Source organism: Diadema antillarum, unplaced genomic scaffold, assembly GCF_040938485.1.
Source record: "Diadema antillarum isolate AM-2024a unplaced genomic scaffold, OU_Dant_1.0 seq00000611_RagTag, whole genome shotgun sequence".
NCBI lineage: Eukaryota > Metazoa > Echinodermata > Echinoidea > Diadematoida > Diadematidae > Diadema > Diadema antillarum.
This window is the reverse complement of record NW_027271536.1, coordinates 41,029-56,723: the sequence shown is the minus strand read 5'-3', so window position 1 is coordinate 56,723 and position 15,695 is coordinate 41,029. Positions and strand designations below refer to the sequence as shown.

At 38.8% G+C, this 15,695-nt stretch overlaps 1 protein-coding gene across 1 annotated transcript in view; it reads left to right on the top strand.

Annotated features, from left to right (window-relative positions):
• LOC139735942 (disco-interacting protein 2 homolog C-like) overlaps positions 1 to 15,695 on the top strand; it is a 166,561-nt gene that overhangs the window by 110,089 nt on the left and 40,777 nt on the right. Inside the window, exons 3-4 of the mRNA XM_071646695.1 lie at positions 13,828 to 13,926; positions 15,538 to 15,552. Coding sequence (XP_071502796.1) covers positions 13,828 to 13,926; positions 15,538 to 15,552 — 114 coding nt within the window. The remainder of the gene's footprint in view (positions 1 to 13,827; positions 13,927 to 15,537; positions 15,553 to 15,695) is intronic.

Genomic DNA, 15,695 nt, shown 5'->3' with positions numbered 1-15,695 from the left:
TGATATGAATGAAGGTAGCTGCAATGATTTAGAGAATGCTTATAGTATTTATACCAGTCACAATAATGATAATAGTAATTGTATGAATTTTAGTGAAATATAATGATAATGAGGATCAGAATTATGATAGTTGTGATAATAATGCTATTTCATTGTAATAGAATATCAGATAGTTTTGTTTCTTCAAAATCTATCAACTCGACTGGGCTGGGGTTACGTTTACCTCAAAGTTATCAATCTGAACAAATATATGATTTTGTTTTTCTCAAAATGCAATTTTACTATCACAATCTTACCCTTAGGTTTTAGATGGTATAACACTTCTATATTCTGCTACGGAAGCTCACCACCACATGCATGAATGCAGTGCCTAATTCTGAATCAGCGACCAATGTGGTTGGAGGGGGGGGGGGGGGGGAGAGATATGTGCGATGACATTCATGCGGAGAGAATGAATACAATGTAGCCTCTGTGTTCTTGTGGTCATGCAGATTTCAATGTGCATTCCAGCATTGAATGCAGGACCAATAGATAGTTAAATAGCGTGCAAGCAGCTACATCAATACACCGTGGAATTTGATACAGTGCCTGTCAGGATTCAAGTGCCACTCATAAAAAAAAGCCCCGCCCCCTCTGTATTTAAAGGGAAAAATAGATTTTTTTTTTCTCTTTATCTTAAAGATCCTATTTACCTTTGGGAGTAATGATTTAAAAGATGTTTAAAATATCACATTTGATGCACATTTTAGGTCTGTTGTGTCACAAAACATCCTACCATATAAAATTTTTGCAATAAAGCCTAAAAATATGAGGAGATATCAGTATTTTTCTCAATAAACCATAACTGTAGACGGTTTAGTCTGGAAACATTTTTATTATAACTATTGTTTACATTTTGTGTATTTTACAATACTTAACATCGATTATACAAATTCAGATTTTTACAGTGGCTGTTTCTATCCCTCACTCACGTTTAAGAACTATTTTAAAGTGCTAATGCTGGGTTTTTGTTTCATCTGCAAATGGTAAATTTATGCCTTTAATGAGTGTGCTCAAAACAGTAACAACAGCTCATGGAGTTGGGCTGCTTCTGGTACAACAGACAATTAAGGATGATTTTATGACTTTCAGAAGATTAGCTTGTCAGGAAACGCCTGTTTTGTTATATGACTTTTGGTGTAAAGTACATGTAGTAATGTTCCCCATTGTTTTGAATGAGAGTTGTCATTTCTGAATCAAACTTTTTGTCTTGCTAGAAAAAAATAATATCCCTGCCTCCGCTCCGATTTCAATATTTCTAAGGCATGATGTTTTTGGCACTGGACAGAGAAAGCCAAGAGCTTCTAATACAAATACAGCAAAGACAGAGATGCCAAGTTCAAAAAACTTTTATGAGTGAGATTCTTATGACTCGGCGTCTCGGCGCTCACACGCATGCGCGCTGCGAACGAGGGGGCTATCCTCCCTCCCATGGTAGGGAGCTTTTTTAAATTATTAGCTCTTAATGATGCGATCTGGTGCATACTTAAGTGACTATTTTTTACTAATTTTGAAAGACAAAATGGACATATACCTTCAATTGCAACTATCACTTTAATCCTTTGAGCTATGCTACTTATTTTAGGCCCAATTGCAGACTTCACCCGATGCGTGAGAAAAATGGGTGCCATGCGTGAGATCATGAGACAGACCCTAAATGCTTGAGTCTCACGCAGAATGCGTGAGACTTGGTAGCTCTGCAAAGAGCAAATAGATTTTTACCATGATCTTGTGTAGCAAATCATGAATTATATACAAGAGATGCCATTGTGTACAATGGTTGTAGCGGAGTCTTTGAAAAGGTTATTTCTAAACAAACTTTTAGAAGGCATTTTCAATGATATGTACTCACATTCAAACATCAACACCTCTGGGGTTTTTTTTTTCAGTTTTTATTCAGATTTGTACTGGTCTGTTTCTGTCATTTATTACGAGAATCAAAGAATTTAATTAGGCTTCTTCTGTGATGATAATGTTCCCTTTAAAGTTCTCTCTCAACTTAAACGAGTCTTTGGTGTGAAATCTAATCCACATTGTCAAGTATTACGCTGTAAGCCAATCGCTCAGAAGGTTTGGTGTTACTGTTTGATAGGTGAGCTGTGCCATAAAGGAAGCGTTGTTTTCATTGTGTTTCAAAGGAGACCTCCGGATGATTTTCAGACTTTTGCATTTGAACATCTATAAACTGGTTATACTGGGTACAGAGTTACAGAATTTATAGGGATTTGGATAAGGGATAGGAATGCTTTCAAAATTGATAACAAATCACAGTGAACAAGGATGATGACATAGCAGCTTCACAGAAAAATGCATGATTGGGTTCTTATGGAAGCAGAACAAAAGAGGAAAGTATGCATTCATTCTACACCACATATAGGTGAATAATCATGGGGTATGGTAATGAATTACATTGCTACATTTCATAGTGGAGTATATGAGCCTCCTATGTCATCATCTTTGTTCAGTGTAATATGTTATGGGTTTTGAAGAGGTGGTTTGTCTTCTCGGGACCACAATGAATTATGTAAATCATCTGGATTACCCCTTTAAATGTCACGAGCACAATCATCATGTGATTTTTCTCTTTCATTTTTATCTCAGGTATATTGAAATCCTGGGACAGTGTGTGATAGCATTTTTTTTTTTTCAAGAAGTTTCAGCCGTGTATGAATTCTCTAAATTTTGTATCTGTTATTATTATGTTTGTGCTGTTGATGTTGTTCATTAGTACAAGGTTGCTTTCTCACAATTGCTGGTTTAGCAATCTCATATAGTAATGTCTCATCAAACAGCTTGAATAAATAATTTGAGTATATGGTTACATGCTATAGTGAGGTAGTATTCCGTTGTGGATACCTAATAATACTCCCAAAGAATTTACAGAGGAGAATACCCACAGAGACTAAATATGACCATGACCCTACAGTGAACTTTTTGCTCTTTTGATACAGCGGGTCCGTTGTTTAGCTTTAACGAATTCAAGCAGCTATTTCCCTGCAGGGGAGGGAGAATGGAGGAAGAAAATGATAATGCTAATTTCCTCAAACTCCAGAAATGTGTGTAAGTCACATAGGTATATCTTTACCCCACCAAATCCACATGCCTATTTGAGATAAATCCCCTTTAAAGGGATGGAATACTTTTGGTTGGGGGTGAGGATTCAGATTTTAACTTTTTGGCGAGACAATTAGAATCCGCATACAAAATATTAAAGAGCAAATTTTCTTAAGAATTCAGTCAAAGTTTATTTGATGAATGATGATCATCGAATTTGAAATTGCCAAAATATCGTGAAAACAAAGTAAAACAAAGTGGTCCTAATGAAAGGTTGGTCCCACCTTTTATTTGGACCTCTTTGTTTGTTTTTTTTTTGGGGGGGAGGGGGGGATATCTCAGCCATTTCAGTAACAATTTTTATGAGATAAACTTTGAATTTCTCATAGAATTGTATGCTTTCTCATTTTTCATGAGGTTTCTCATTTTGTCACAACCTGAAGCCCCATCACAACCAAAACTGTGCAATTCCTTTAAGGCTGTGTGAGTGTTGCTTAGGCCCATGCAGTTGAGATTGCCCAAGTGGATAACAAACAATCTAGTAAATATTCATGTAGAAATCATCAGGAAAAAACAGTCAGCTCTCGTTTCCCCAAACTAGAATTTGCTTTACTGGAATCATATGGGAGGGAATAAGAAGGAGGGGGGGGGGGTTGCAGTTAAGAATAGAGTAATCTTCTTATTAGGAGCCATGATATAAATCCACCCAATATTGTGAGGTACATTGAGGGTAATGTTGATTCAGGAATTTTTGCCGCGTGGACCAGCTTTGTGATGGAGTGGGGTACGATGGAGCAGGGGGGGGGGGGGAGGGGAGCAGATGGGGGATAATGTTGGGGAAGAATGAAATCAACAGCTGTCAAGCCGGCGATCTTGCACTTCCCCTCCTGCCAGACAAGAGACATCATTACAAAAACAAAAACAAGAAAAATAGAGAGAAAGAGAGAGATGAAGATTAACGTGCCGAGCGAACTTTTCGTTCTTTGGGGAAAAGCGGAAGACCACATCTCTCGCCCGTAATTGCATCGTCCTACAGTTCAGGGGAAAGACTCCCTGGCATCCTGCTTGTCAAAATATGTACATTTGTATAGATCTTTTCATTTGTTTGTTTGTTTGTATCATTGTCCGATCTTCACAATAGAACAGAGTTCGTCGTCACCATAAAGTGGATTGCTGCCTTTCAATTTTGTTCATCCATGTCGTGAAATCTATCGCGCATTCTTCAGAGATATATAGAGCAGTGATGTTGTACCATTCCCTGCTTTAATACTCTGGAGCTGGAGTTTCCAAGGATTTGTACGCAAGAATTGAAAGTTAGTGTCAATTTGCTTTCAGTGCATTGTAGAAAGGCATCCATCCAAGGGGATGCCCCTTTAAGAGCGGCAGCAAGATTAGTGAAATCCGGGGCCTGTACCATTGTTGTGGAGAGATCAGTTTTATTGGAAAACGAGGGCTTCTAATTAATGAGGTTAAACCACTCCCTTAACCCTTTCTGAGCATCCCTTTCCCCTAAAGGGAGGGGTTGGAAGAGGACGAGTGTGGTTTCTGGTCTTCTGTGCATTCAGCAAGAGAATATCATGGCATAATGTACAAATGTACTTGTAAAGAAATGCATGAATCACCTCAGTGATCAATCAATTTGTGATGATCTTCTTTTTTTTTCAAATCTGTGTGTGTTAATTGTGCTATTAAAATGAATAAGGCATAGCAAGGAGCTCATTGTGCAATTGCACCTCTCTGCTCATTGACGGTGTGAGTCATTGTCACTTATCGGTTTTGATTTCTTTTCAAGTTTACAGGGCACCTAAAGTTCATGGTTCCTGCAAATAATGACTTACCATTAGCTAATTGTAAGTTGGGGGCGGGGGTCTTGCTTTCTCTGTAAAGTCAGTGGAACCATTTTATGGGGGGGGGGGGGTGGGAGACAAGTGCTTTGTGAACTTGGGACACACAGAGTTCATAACAAATCTTAGTACCACAGTTCATCAACGTGAATTCCAAGACTTGCTGAAATGCCTTATATTGATCAAAAGCGTGCATCTGAAGTCTTTTTTATTTCATTTTTGTCTTTTAGAGCAAGTAATAAGTACTGAAAATGTTTCTCCAGATTATGCAGAAAGCCAACACCATTAGCCCAATAGGATAACAATCATATTTTTCGTGTCACCAAAGGAATCAATAGCGCCCTCTGGCGGTATCATAGTGCCCAGTTGTTGTGAGGACTTTTGGATGAGGCCGAACTTACTTTTGATTACAGCTACCTAGCAACAAGCAGAAATCCCTTTAAGCTGATTGGCTTTCACACCAATAATTGCTCTCAATAGCATCAGTGTCACTTTCTATTCTGTCTAGAGATTAGTCAATCTATGTTGATGATATACAAAGTGTATGTGTGTATGTACATTTTACATGTGTAATATACATAATGTAGGCCTATAGGCCTATACCCTATGTATGTTTATATATAGGCCTATTTAAACTATGGACACACATAACAGTAAGAACAAGATGATTTTTTTTTTCCAGCATAACTACTTTCTACTTCCTCCTTTAAAGTTACTATACTACAGTATACTGTATACGCCATATATTTCGCGAGTCTAAATTTTCGCAAATCGGGACTTCACGACAATTTCGCGAGTGGTTAAATTCGCGATCGTGGAGTCCTGTACTGAACGGAGAAATGTAGGCCTACATGCGTACGTCACATTCACATCGGGATCAGAGTCAATATTTTCGTGTGTCTTTAAAGGACAAGTTCACCTTCATAAACATAAGGATTGAGAGAATGCAACAATGTTAGTAGAACACATCAGTGAAAGTTTGAGGAAAATTGGACAATCGATGCAAAAGTTATGAATTTTTTAAATTTTTGTGTTGGAACCGCTGGATGAGGAGACTACTACAACTTGTGAGTCATATGCGTACAACAGTATAAAGAAAATATAAAGAAAATTCAACATATTTTCACTTTTTTCACATAATAAAAGAGCACTTGACTTGACTCTTTCTAAAAGCAGGGGGAATAATATTACCCATAACATTTGTCGGTAACGAGTCGGGGGAATGTGAACTTTTTTCATAAGATGAAATTTTGTGAAATTCTCTTTATATTTTCCTTATATTGTTGTACGCATGTGACATCTAAGTTATTCACACACTGCAGTAGTCTTTGCATCCAGCAGTTACTGCACAAAAACTTCAAAAATTCATAACTTTTGAATGGATTGTCCGATTTTCCTCAAACTTTCAATGATGTGTTCTACTAATATTGCTACATTCTCTCAATCCTTATGTTTATGAAGGTGAACTTGTCCTTTAATTTCACGAATAGCACCCGATTCACAAAATTCGCGAAAATAAAAACCTCACGAAATATTCGGCGTATACAGTATACTATACTATACTATACTATACTATACTATACTATACTATACTATACTATACTATACTGTACTATACTATGTATCAGTACACTTGAGGATGATCATAAGAAATGTTTGGCCCAGCATGCAAGATGTCGGTATGTTATGAAAGTTTTCTAGTTTAGAAAACACCTACTCTTTTAATAATGATTAAGTGGCTTTGCATGTTCCTCACAGGCATACACTTTTCCAGAATCAGACGCACTGCCCTCACCTCCAAGCTTACATTGTACATTCATTTGCCGTGTTTCGCTGCTGGGGAGCAGATAGCTATTTCTGCGTATAATGTCCAGTAGTCTTGCAGCAGAGTTGGTTGCCCTTGTCGAAGAGGCTAGTGTCAAGTCCTTTTCAAACTGGGGGAGGGGCAGGGCGGTGTGCCTCACCTCCCTGTTTCAAAGACCTGTCTGGGTCTAGTGAACTGAGTACACACAGTGCTCAGGAACTGTTGTTCTCTCTCTCTTGCTCCGTCTTTGTGTGAAGCTGTGACATTGAACTGTTTATAGTTATACCGCAGTGGTTTGTGGTACAGAGAAACAGAGGAGGGCAATCCACTCTTTTGTAGTCTGTCCGTCCGTGTGTGTGTGTGTGTGTGTGTGTGTGCATGTGTGTATATGTGTGTGTTAGTAGTGGTGGAACATTGTGTAGATAGAGAGAGGAAGAGAGAGGAAAGGGGGAGAGAGTGAATGAAAAGGAGAAGAAAAAAAGAGGACGGAGCTCCTTCTTTGCCGTCTGACTCATTGCTTAGGGTGTCAGCGATCATAAAAAAAAGTGGAGAGCTTCTACTTCCAGTACCGATTTTATGCCCTCTGGTTTTGAGCTCTTCCTCGGCGGGCGTCGTCGTCCGTCGGCAGAGCTCAGAGTCGGGTGGAGTCAGTAGACACACTCGGGTCCCCATTCTCACTCTCTCTCTCTCACCCTTCGCGCACTCTGCCTCGTAGGAGTCTGGGTAAAGGAATTCCTCGCTGCTATCATAAAATAAAAGCCAGCCCCTGACTGGACCGACCGGGACCTGTTTATTTCTCCTGTTTAGAGAGAGAAGAGAGGGGGGAGAGTACAGACATTGTTGAAGAAAGGAATTAACAGTGCAGCTGGATTTCGGATAACCACTTCTCTGTCAGTCACCCGTCCTGTGTGAAGCAACGTCTCGTCTCGTAAGAAGTCGTGCTGCATACATACTTTATATCCACATCGTGGTCTGCCGGGGAGTTGAATTAAAAATCTGAGTCCCGTCCCAGAGAGGGAGATGTGATGATTTCTTGGAGGATTGATACACTGTAATTCTTGACAAGCTTTCTTATAAAAGCCTCCTCGTCAGTTTGTTGCCCCGCTCTCTGGAACGATAATGGATTATAACAGCGCCCGGTCCAGACTCTCGCACTTCCTCCTCGAGTACAACGATGACTACGTCTACCAGCCGCCGCCACCGCCACCTCCAGGTACGAGATATGCGTTGCCATGTCGATGGGCCAACTTCCATGACATCATAAATAATGTGCATGCATCTATATGCTTTACCACCCTCTGGGTAGTCAAATACCTAAACCGTCAGAGACATTTTCGCAAGATGTTGTTTTTGCAAGTTGACACTGATGCTTTCGTAAATGCACTATTTTCCTAGCTTATTGTGACATTTTCATGTGTTGTTAAATTTGTGATCCAACTGTTATCAAAATTGTTGAAATTTTTAGAAATTACACCCTCGCAAAAATACCAGTTTTAGACAGTATATAACATTGTATTATGTTGACCCTAAATACAGTTTATAAAACGATGGTGATAATTATCAACCCTCATTTGAACTTAGTAGGGTTTAAACTTTTATGCATCAAGGTTGATAGATTCAAAAGTTCACTGCTCTTTGTCCATCTGAAACAAGGAATATTTATACCTCTATGAAACCGAAACCCCGGTGCCTTTTGTAATAATTCTATGGGAACAAACATGCAAAGTTACACATGATATATGTGTACTTGTACAATGTATACCCACATTCATGTATGCACGCTCATCTGATATGCTAAAGTAGTCTGCCATCGCAGTGAAAAGATATACGTCCTACTTGCTACACAATACTTGTCTACTGATTTATGTATCGCGTGTCAGTTTGATTGTTTTGTGGTCAAAGCAAGCAAAAAACAGATTAAATGTAATGTAATCGACACTGTGTACTTGTACATCAGTCAAAATTGTCAATCAAAATGTAATCAATACACACTTTTAAAGTCAATGTGAGACTAAGTTATGGGACCCAGTCAATATCTTATCAAGACTAGTCAATATGGGAACTAGTCAGTATAATAAAAACTGGGACTTATTCAACATAGTCAATTAAATATTTGACAACTCAGTATAATGAATATGGGATGAAGTTGATGTGTTCGTTATGGGACCAAGACTATAAATGGGACCCATTCAATATTATGTACTTGTATAGTCAATATAAGACCTAGTCATTATAGTGGAAAATGGTAGCACATTTCTTCCGGTTCTAGGACAATCACCCCAGACACTTCCCCCGACCCTAACCCTAGTCCTAATCCTGAACCTTATCCTGAATTTAATCCTGACCCAAACCCTAACCCTTATCTTAATCTTTACTCGATCCCTATCACTACCTGGATTGTATTTTTTTTTTTTTTGTGGGGGGGGGGGGGGGGGGATGAGTAATCATCCTGACATGCTTTCTGTCTCCCAAAAGAAAAAAAGGAACAAGAAAGCCCCTCTTTTCTTTCTTTCCTTTTCTTTTTTTTTTTCAAGTTAAGGATCAGATCACTTTGTCCCCTGGGGTCTGAACTGTGTACGAGATCCATGACATAGGACAGTGCTTGCTTTATTTGATGTTTTATGGCTTTCAAGGAAATGTCATCCAATATCTTCTGGAGTCCGATACATGATCTCTCGTCTCGTTAACGTCACACGGTGTTGTTGTACGTGAAGTTTAGGTTATGATGATTAGGCATGTTTTCATTGGGGAAAAATAATGCGATATATACAAAGGTAATGTTGGACCTTTCCCCGTTCACACTGCAACAAAAAATCGCAGTGCTGAGGCTCTTGAGAGATGTCACAAGATTTTGCCACAAATAAGCGCATTCACTGTTGGTTTTCACAGAGTTGCATGCAAGTACTGTCAAAGTAGATGTTTTTCACGCATTTTACACACAACATACTACAGTGTAGTGCAAAAATAAAACCATGTCGATATTTTTGCTCGTTATATCACACTATTCTGTATTTTGATGCCATTGGATCAAAAACATGTGATTTTTCATCTCGTAAGGCCAAGTGCAAAAAAAATTATTTATGCGACAGTTTCTGCTTTTACAGTATGCAGATGATGTAAACAATGCCCTTGCTAGTGAGCTGGTATTTGGCATGTCATCTCAGGGTGTCGCGTTCACATGAGCCTTGTCATGTTAAATCGTGATGGCAAACTTCATGCAAGCAAGAGCAATCGCCCTAGAGATGTGCAATGTTTCGGACAGCCCCTGGCCTGGCTACCTTTACAACATTCAGCGCAATGTTGGGCATTCATCTGACATTGCAAATCTTTCATTGGGCCGTGTTAACGGCCCCTCCTGCACATTTGTGCAGTAGTATCACCAAACTATAAATCATTTTTCACCACCGCATCGCAGAGTTCTATCCTGTCGCTCGTAACCAGTTTTAACTGCCCCACATCTCGTCGTCGTAATACTTGTTAAAGATACATCCTGTTGGCCTGAGAGGGCGGTTACACCAGACAGCAACACGCCCAGGCAGTTGTCAACACTGCTTGCTTGGCGTTACTCACTTTTTTCTCAGAAAGGCGTGCTCTGTCTTTACCCCGCAGTCAAACACAATCCTAGAAGGACAGTCTGTGGTTTCGCCCACAAAGTTTGGGCTGTGCATGGAAGTTCAAATCCAAGTTGGAAGTCATCGTTACATGATATGTAGTCACAAGATGGATGATACATTTATAGCAATGTCAATACTGAAAAGGCTTTACGAGTTCAAAATAAATAAAAACTGTATTTATAATGATGTTAGTACTTTTGATATACAGATGTGGTAGTCATCCTCATCAGTAAAAGAAAAAGTCAACGATGATATATCTACTTCGAAAACTCGGCATGATGGCAGACTTCCCTGTTCATATCTGTAGGACACGAATCGCCAATTCTCCGACTGCATTACGTAGGCCCTACATTATATTATGCTTGTTAGTTTGCTGTTCTTGTCCTTGTTTTTTTCGCCACTGTGACCGAGAAGCCAAACACCGGTGACCACCGGCCGTAAATGAAGTAAACAGCTCTGTTTGTCTCCATTTCTTTGTTCTGCCTTTCTCCATGCTTGACACCTTTTTCTTTTCTTTCTTTTTATTTACTTTTTTTGTGTCAATTGTGAGAGTATTAGTAAGGCAAATAACCCCAAATGAATTGTATTGCATGTGTCTTGCTGCTATGTTCAATATCAAACCCAACCTACCCGTACATCCAAGTGTACGCACAGTACAATTTTAATGGTATGTATAGGTACAATGTACACTCACTGCGCTGATGTTGACGGAGGTCATAGTACTGTTATGGAGGTCACAATCCAATATTGCACAGTCTCTAAAAATTATATGTGTACCACAACTACAATGTAACTGCTGCTATATGTTTCTGAGAATCTGATATCATTACAGTAAATAAAGGTTTCTGGTGACCTGTGCCATCATGAAATCCTCTTAGATGCAATAGATATAAATGTGTGACAGCTTGTAACATTTGGATAAATTGTGTAGTAGCTTTCAAGCACTGTGATAGTTCCTGTGAATGTATGTGTATCTAGCATTGAAGGAGAGTTGCAATGTTGATGCGGGAAGGAGACCTACAGTGTATTCAGGTATTGGAAAGGTATGTGAACATAATTGGCTGTGAAAAAAACAAAAAGAAAACAATACTGGATCAAGTCAAGCCCCAGACCAGAAAGCAAAGCTGAGCAGGAAAAGGGGACAGTTATCAAAAACAGCTGTGGTGATGTGTTATCAAATGTTGTGGGTTCATATTCAAAACACAAACATTTTTTGTAGAGTACAATGTACTTGAACATGTACATTCCATCCTTCTGACACTATACATGACTTACATTGTCATGTGACTTTGATCTTGTAACTTAAATAAAGCTCTCTGTGTGTTTTATACAGTACTTAAATATCACCTAGTATGAATGATTTTCCAACTTTTCTTTCATTAATTTGCTCGAGATGTGTCCAGGGCAAAAGGTTCTCGAACATCAGCCTTTTGTGCAAACTTTACACTTAACAAACAAAAAAGTTCAATTTTGTGATCATGAACTGGCAAAGCAAATGATTGGCACAAGATATCAGCTGTCGTAGTCACATGACCGAGACGGCTTGTTGAAGGTACCCAGTGGAATGCAATATAATTATGATGATTAGCAATTTCTGATATACGGAAGTGAAGACATGTTGATCATACATGTAATATCTGATTTTAATAGCTCACAATTTCATTTACCTGCTGCTTTAGTCACAACTGATATGATTGTCAATCAAAACAACTCACACTCTGTGATAATTTCACACCCCCCCCCCCCCCCTAACACTATGCCCCCTCAGATATTCTAGATTCATAACTGCACATGTCTGGCTCATTTATCATGATCAGAAAATGTCTTGTCGTATTTGCTAGTCTTGAACCCCATGAAGTCTAGGCAGAGGGTTTTATTTGCTGTCAGAGTCTCTGCTAAAGAAAATAAAGAGAAGAGACTGGAAATGGAGACTATTTGTAGCATGTATGAGACACTGAATGTTTGCAAGTGCCATGGTTCAGATGCGTGCATTCATCATCATTAAGTCGACAAATATTTTCCCACTTTCGCTTCCGAGATGCAGGCACGCTCTGTGTGGTGTGGAGAGAGCGCTCCCCAGCCGCACAAATGTAATGACGAAGTGCACGTCAATGTATTACATGGACCTCGTAATGTTTTTACGAGTGACAGCATGCCAGCGATATCAATTATTAAAGGGACTGCATAACAAGCAGCGCATCTGAGTTCTGAAAACTTTTGAGTGCTCTGCATGGTCTTAAACATGCTGCCAGATTCTCTGATATTGTGTAATTGTGTTGTTTTATGGAGCACTTTGAATTGGAAATGGGTATGCCGTGTTCTGGAAAAGATCTAGAAAATAAATAGATGAAAAAAAAAATCTGTGACACCTTTTAACAGACAGTCTTGTAGTGATTTGCTGGTATGATCATGTAGAACACTCTATTTACTTCACTAATCTGACCCAATAGTTTTCACTGCATTCTAACACGGTATTGGAATCATCTGGATACATCTTACCACAATGTGCCCCTTTAAAAAAAAAGGAAAAAAGAAAAAGAGGATTTCAAGTCTGTAATGTAATACCAGTCTTTTACTGGAACACAGCAAAGGTTAAGATATGCAGGTAGCTGGAACATGAAGGGAGAGCGAACCAGAGCATGGCGTGTAGTCATACCCAAAGGACTTCCTTGTCCATGCACTGCTTCGCAGTTTAAATTTTCTATAGATACCATGCTCCTCTCTTGGTAAAGATGTTCTTATAGTGAAACTGATCGCAAGCCAGTTATGTTTTTTGATGATAGAATGATGATGGTGTATCTAGAGCCAATAATACTGTTGATGATGGAAAGGAGTGATGCTGTTTCGGTGATGATTACATGATGACAGTGATGTATGTTGTAGTAGTGGTGACAGTAATGATCACTTATGTAGGTATGATGGTAGCGAGGATTAGGATGATGATGATGATGGTGATGATGGTAGTGATGGTGGTGATGGTGGTGATGATGATGGTGATGGTGATGATGATGATGAGGAGGAGGAGGAGGAGGAGGAGGAGGAAGACAGTGAAGAAGATGAAGATCCTGATGAATTTTTCGAAAATGGATGATGATGATTATGGTGAATGTGCTGTGATGGTACTGATAGGAATGCAAAGTTGTCATGACAGTCCTGATTGATGCTCTTGTTGTCATGACAATAATTGATGATGATGATAATGATGATTATAAAATAAAGATAGAAATCTTGATCAACAATGCATGATGATCATTATGAATCATTATTGTGATGATACTGATAGGAATGCATAGTTAAAAAAAGAAAAAGAAATTGTCAGGATGGCATCAATCCTGGCAATAGAGGGTACAAAGATACTGATGATGATGATGATGATGATGATGCTTCCTCAGTGATCACTTTGAACAGATCAATTCATCTCAATTTCTAATTCTAAGTTTTTATCGTCCATTTTTCTTTGTGTGCACCTCAGGTGGACCATCAGACCAAGGTGCAAGTTCTGGGGCGGGGCGGAGAAGTTCGCGCAGCAGGCGGAGGGAACACCATGAGCCTGAGACAAGATACAGATCAGGTGAGGTTTTTTTTTTTTTTTTGTCCACCTCCATCCTGGCGAGAAAGGACAGAGACAAAAATATATCACATATTTCACGTAGGTGTGTGGTCTTTTCAGGACCACATTCATATCCAAGAAAGAATGTATGGTAAACCACAAAACCACCTACCACTATTAACATTCTACCACCATCAAAACCTTGAAAGAGTCAATACCTATGTTGATGAAGTTGATTCTGTGAGGAACTCTTGTGAGTCTTGGTATGATGTGCAAGAAATGTACCAGTACTTGTACATGAATACCTCATAGTTTGGATATTTATGGATTAGCCATGATTGACCAATAATGCATGTACTTGTGCGAATATGTATTAATTGAAATTGTAAAATTCAACTTTGTTCTTTGATAAGCGGTATGAGTTGAATATCTGTTCTTACAGTATGAGTAAAGAATGTCGTTTATCTGTGATCTGTGATGTCATCTTTAAAGTTATTGATAAATAAAAGAAATCATGATAGTATTGTGTTGATTTTGTGTACAGTAGCTGTCAAAAACAGTAGAGATCAAGTTCTCCCATTACCCCATAATACTCTTAAAACTGTAGCAATAACAAACGTGTTATTGTCCATGTCCAAGTTCATATGTTCTCAATGTAATAGTTGCTGTGGCTTGTTTGCTTTGCTGATTTGATATTTTGAGTTGTCTTTCAACCAAATTGGTAGCTCTAGACCCTTGCTAATATTTTGCCCTGCTTGCACCCTCGGCTGGAGAATCCACTCCCAAAGGGAAAGTTGTTTTCACTTGAAAGCAGCAAAAACGTGGCAGCGACCAATAGGAAAATCGGACAAAGCGGAATCACGAGGGGGAACAAAGAAATAAATGGATAAATATCACAAACCACTTAATGTCGCTATGACAACAAAAATGTTGCCCTTTGGCTAGACCAGAGTGGCACACCCTGGTCATATGACTGTAACAGTGCCTTTGTATGGTCCTCTTTTTTTAACAGAAAACATTTTTTTTTAAATGAATAATGGGGAAAAAGGTAAGTAAAAAAAGAGAGAAATAAACACAACACTGTTCAAAGTACATCCAGGATAGCATGTTCTGACAACTTGATGAAGGCAGAGTTCATATGTGAATTCAAGAAAAGTGAAAGTGTTTTGTTGACAGTGTAAAACGAGGAATACTAATCACATAATGATGTAGTTTTGTGACCAGCCTTGCCCTTTCATAAAACATTTTTTTTTTTAAAACCAAAACACCACTGTGTGATGTAAACTGTTCATCATGATAAAGATACACGAGGGAGGTATTATGGAGAGTTGAGCTATTTCAGCTTTGTGCATGATTTTCATGATTTGAGTGAATTTCACACAGCTTGTATTATTGATGTGTAACCTAATGACTGCTTGTGTACAATACAGCATTTCACTTCTGTGTGCTATAAATTCTCTTGTGGGAACCTTTTGAAGATTGCACATCTCTATTTGTTTTATAGTCTTTTTTTTTGGGGGGGGGGGGGGGGAGGGGAGGGGCATCTGTGAGATATTGTTTTTTGTAGCCCAAATGTATACGTTCAATGTTATGACATTACTTTTGCTTTAATTCAACCCCTTTGTCTTACAGAAACGGGAAGAAACCGTAAGCATCATTTAAACAAATATGGCGAAATTCTATTTAGAAGTGCTTTCATTTCTCTGCACATGGTAAAATCTGTAATGCATTTAAAGTTTGACGTGTGTTATTCTGTTGTACCAACCGGCACCTTAACACCAAGTTTGGTC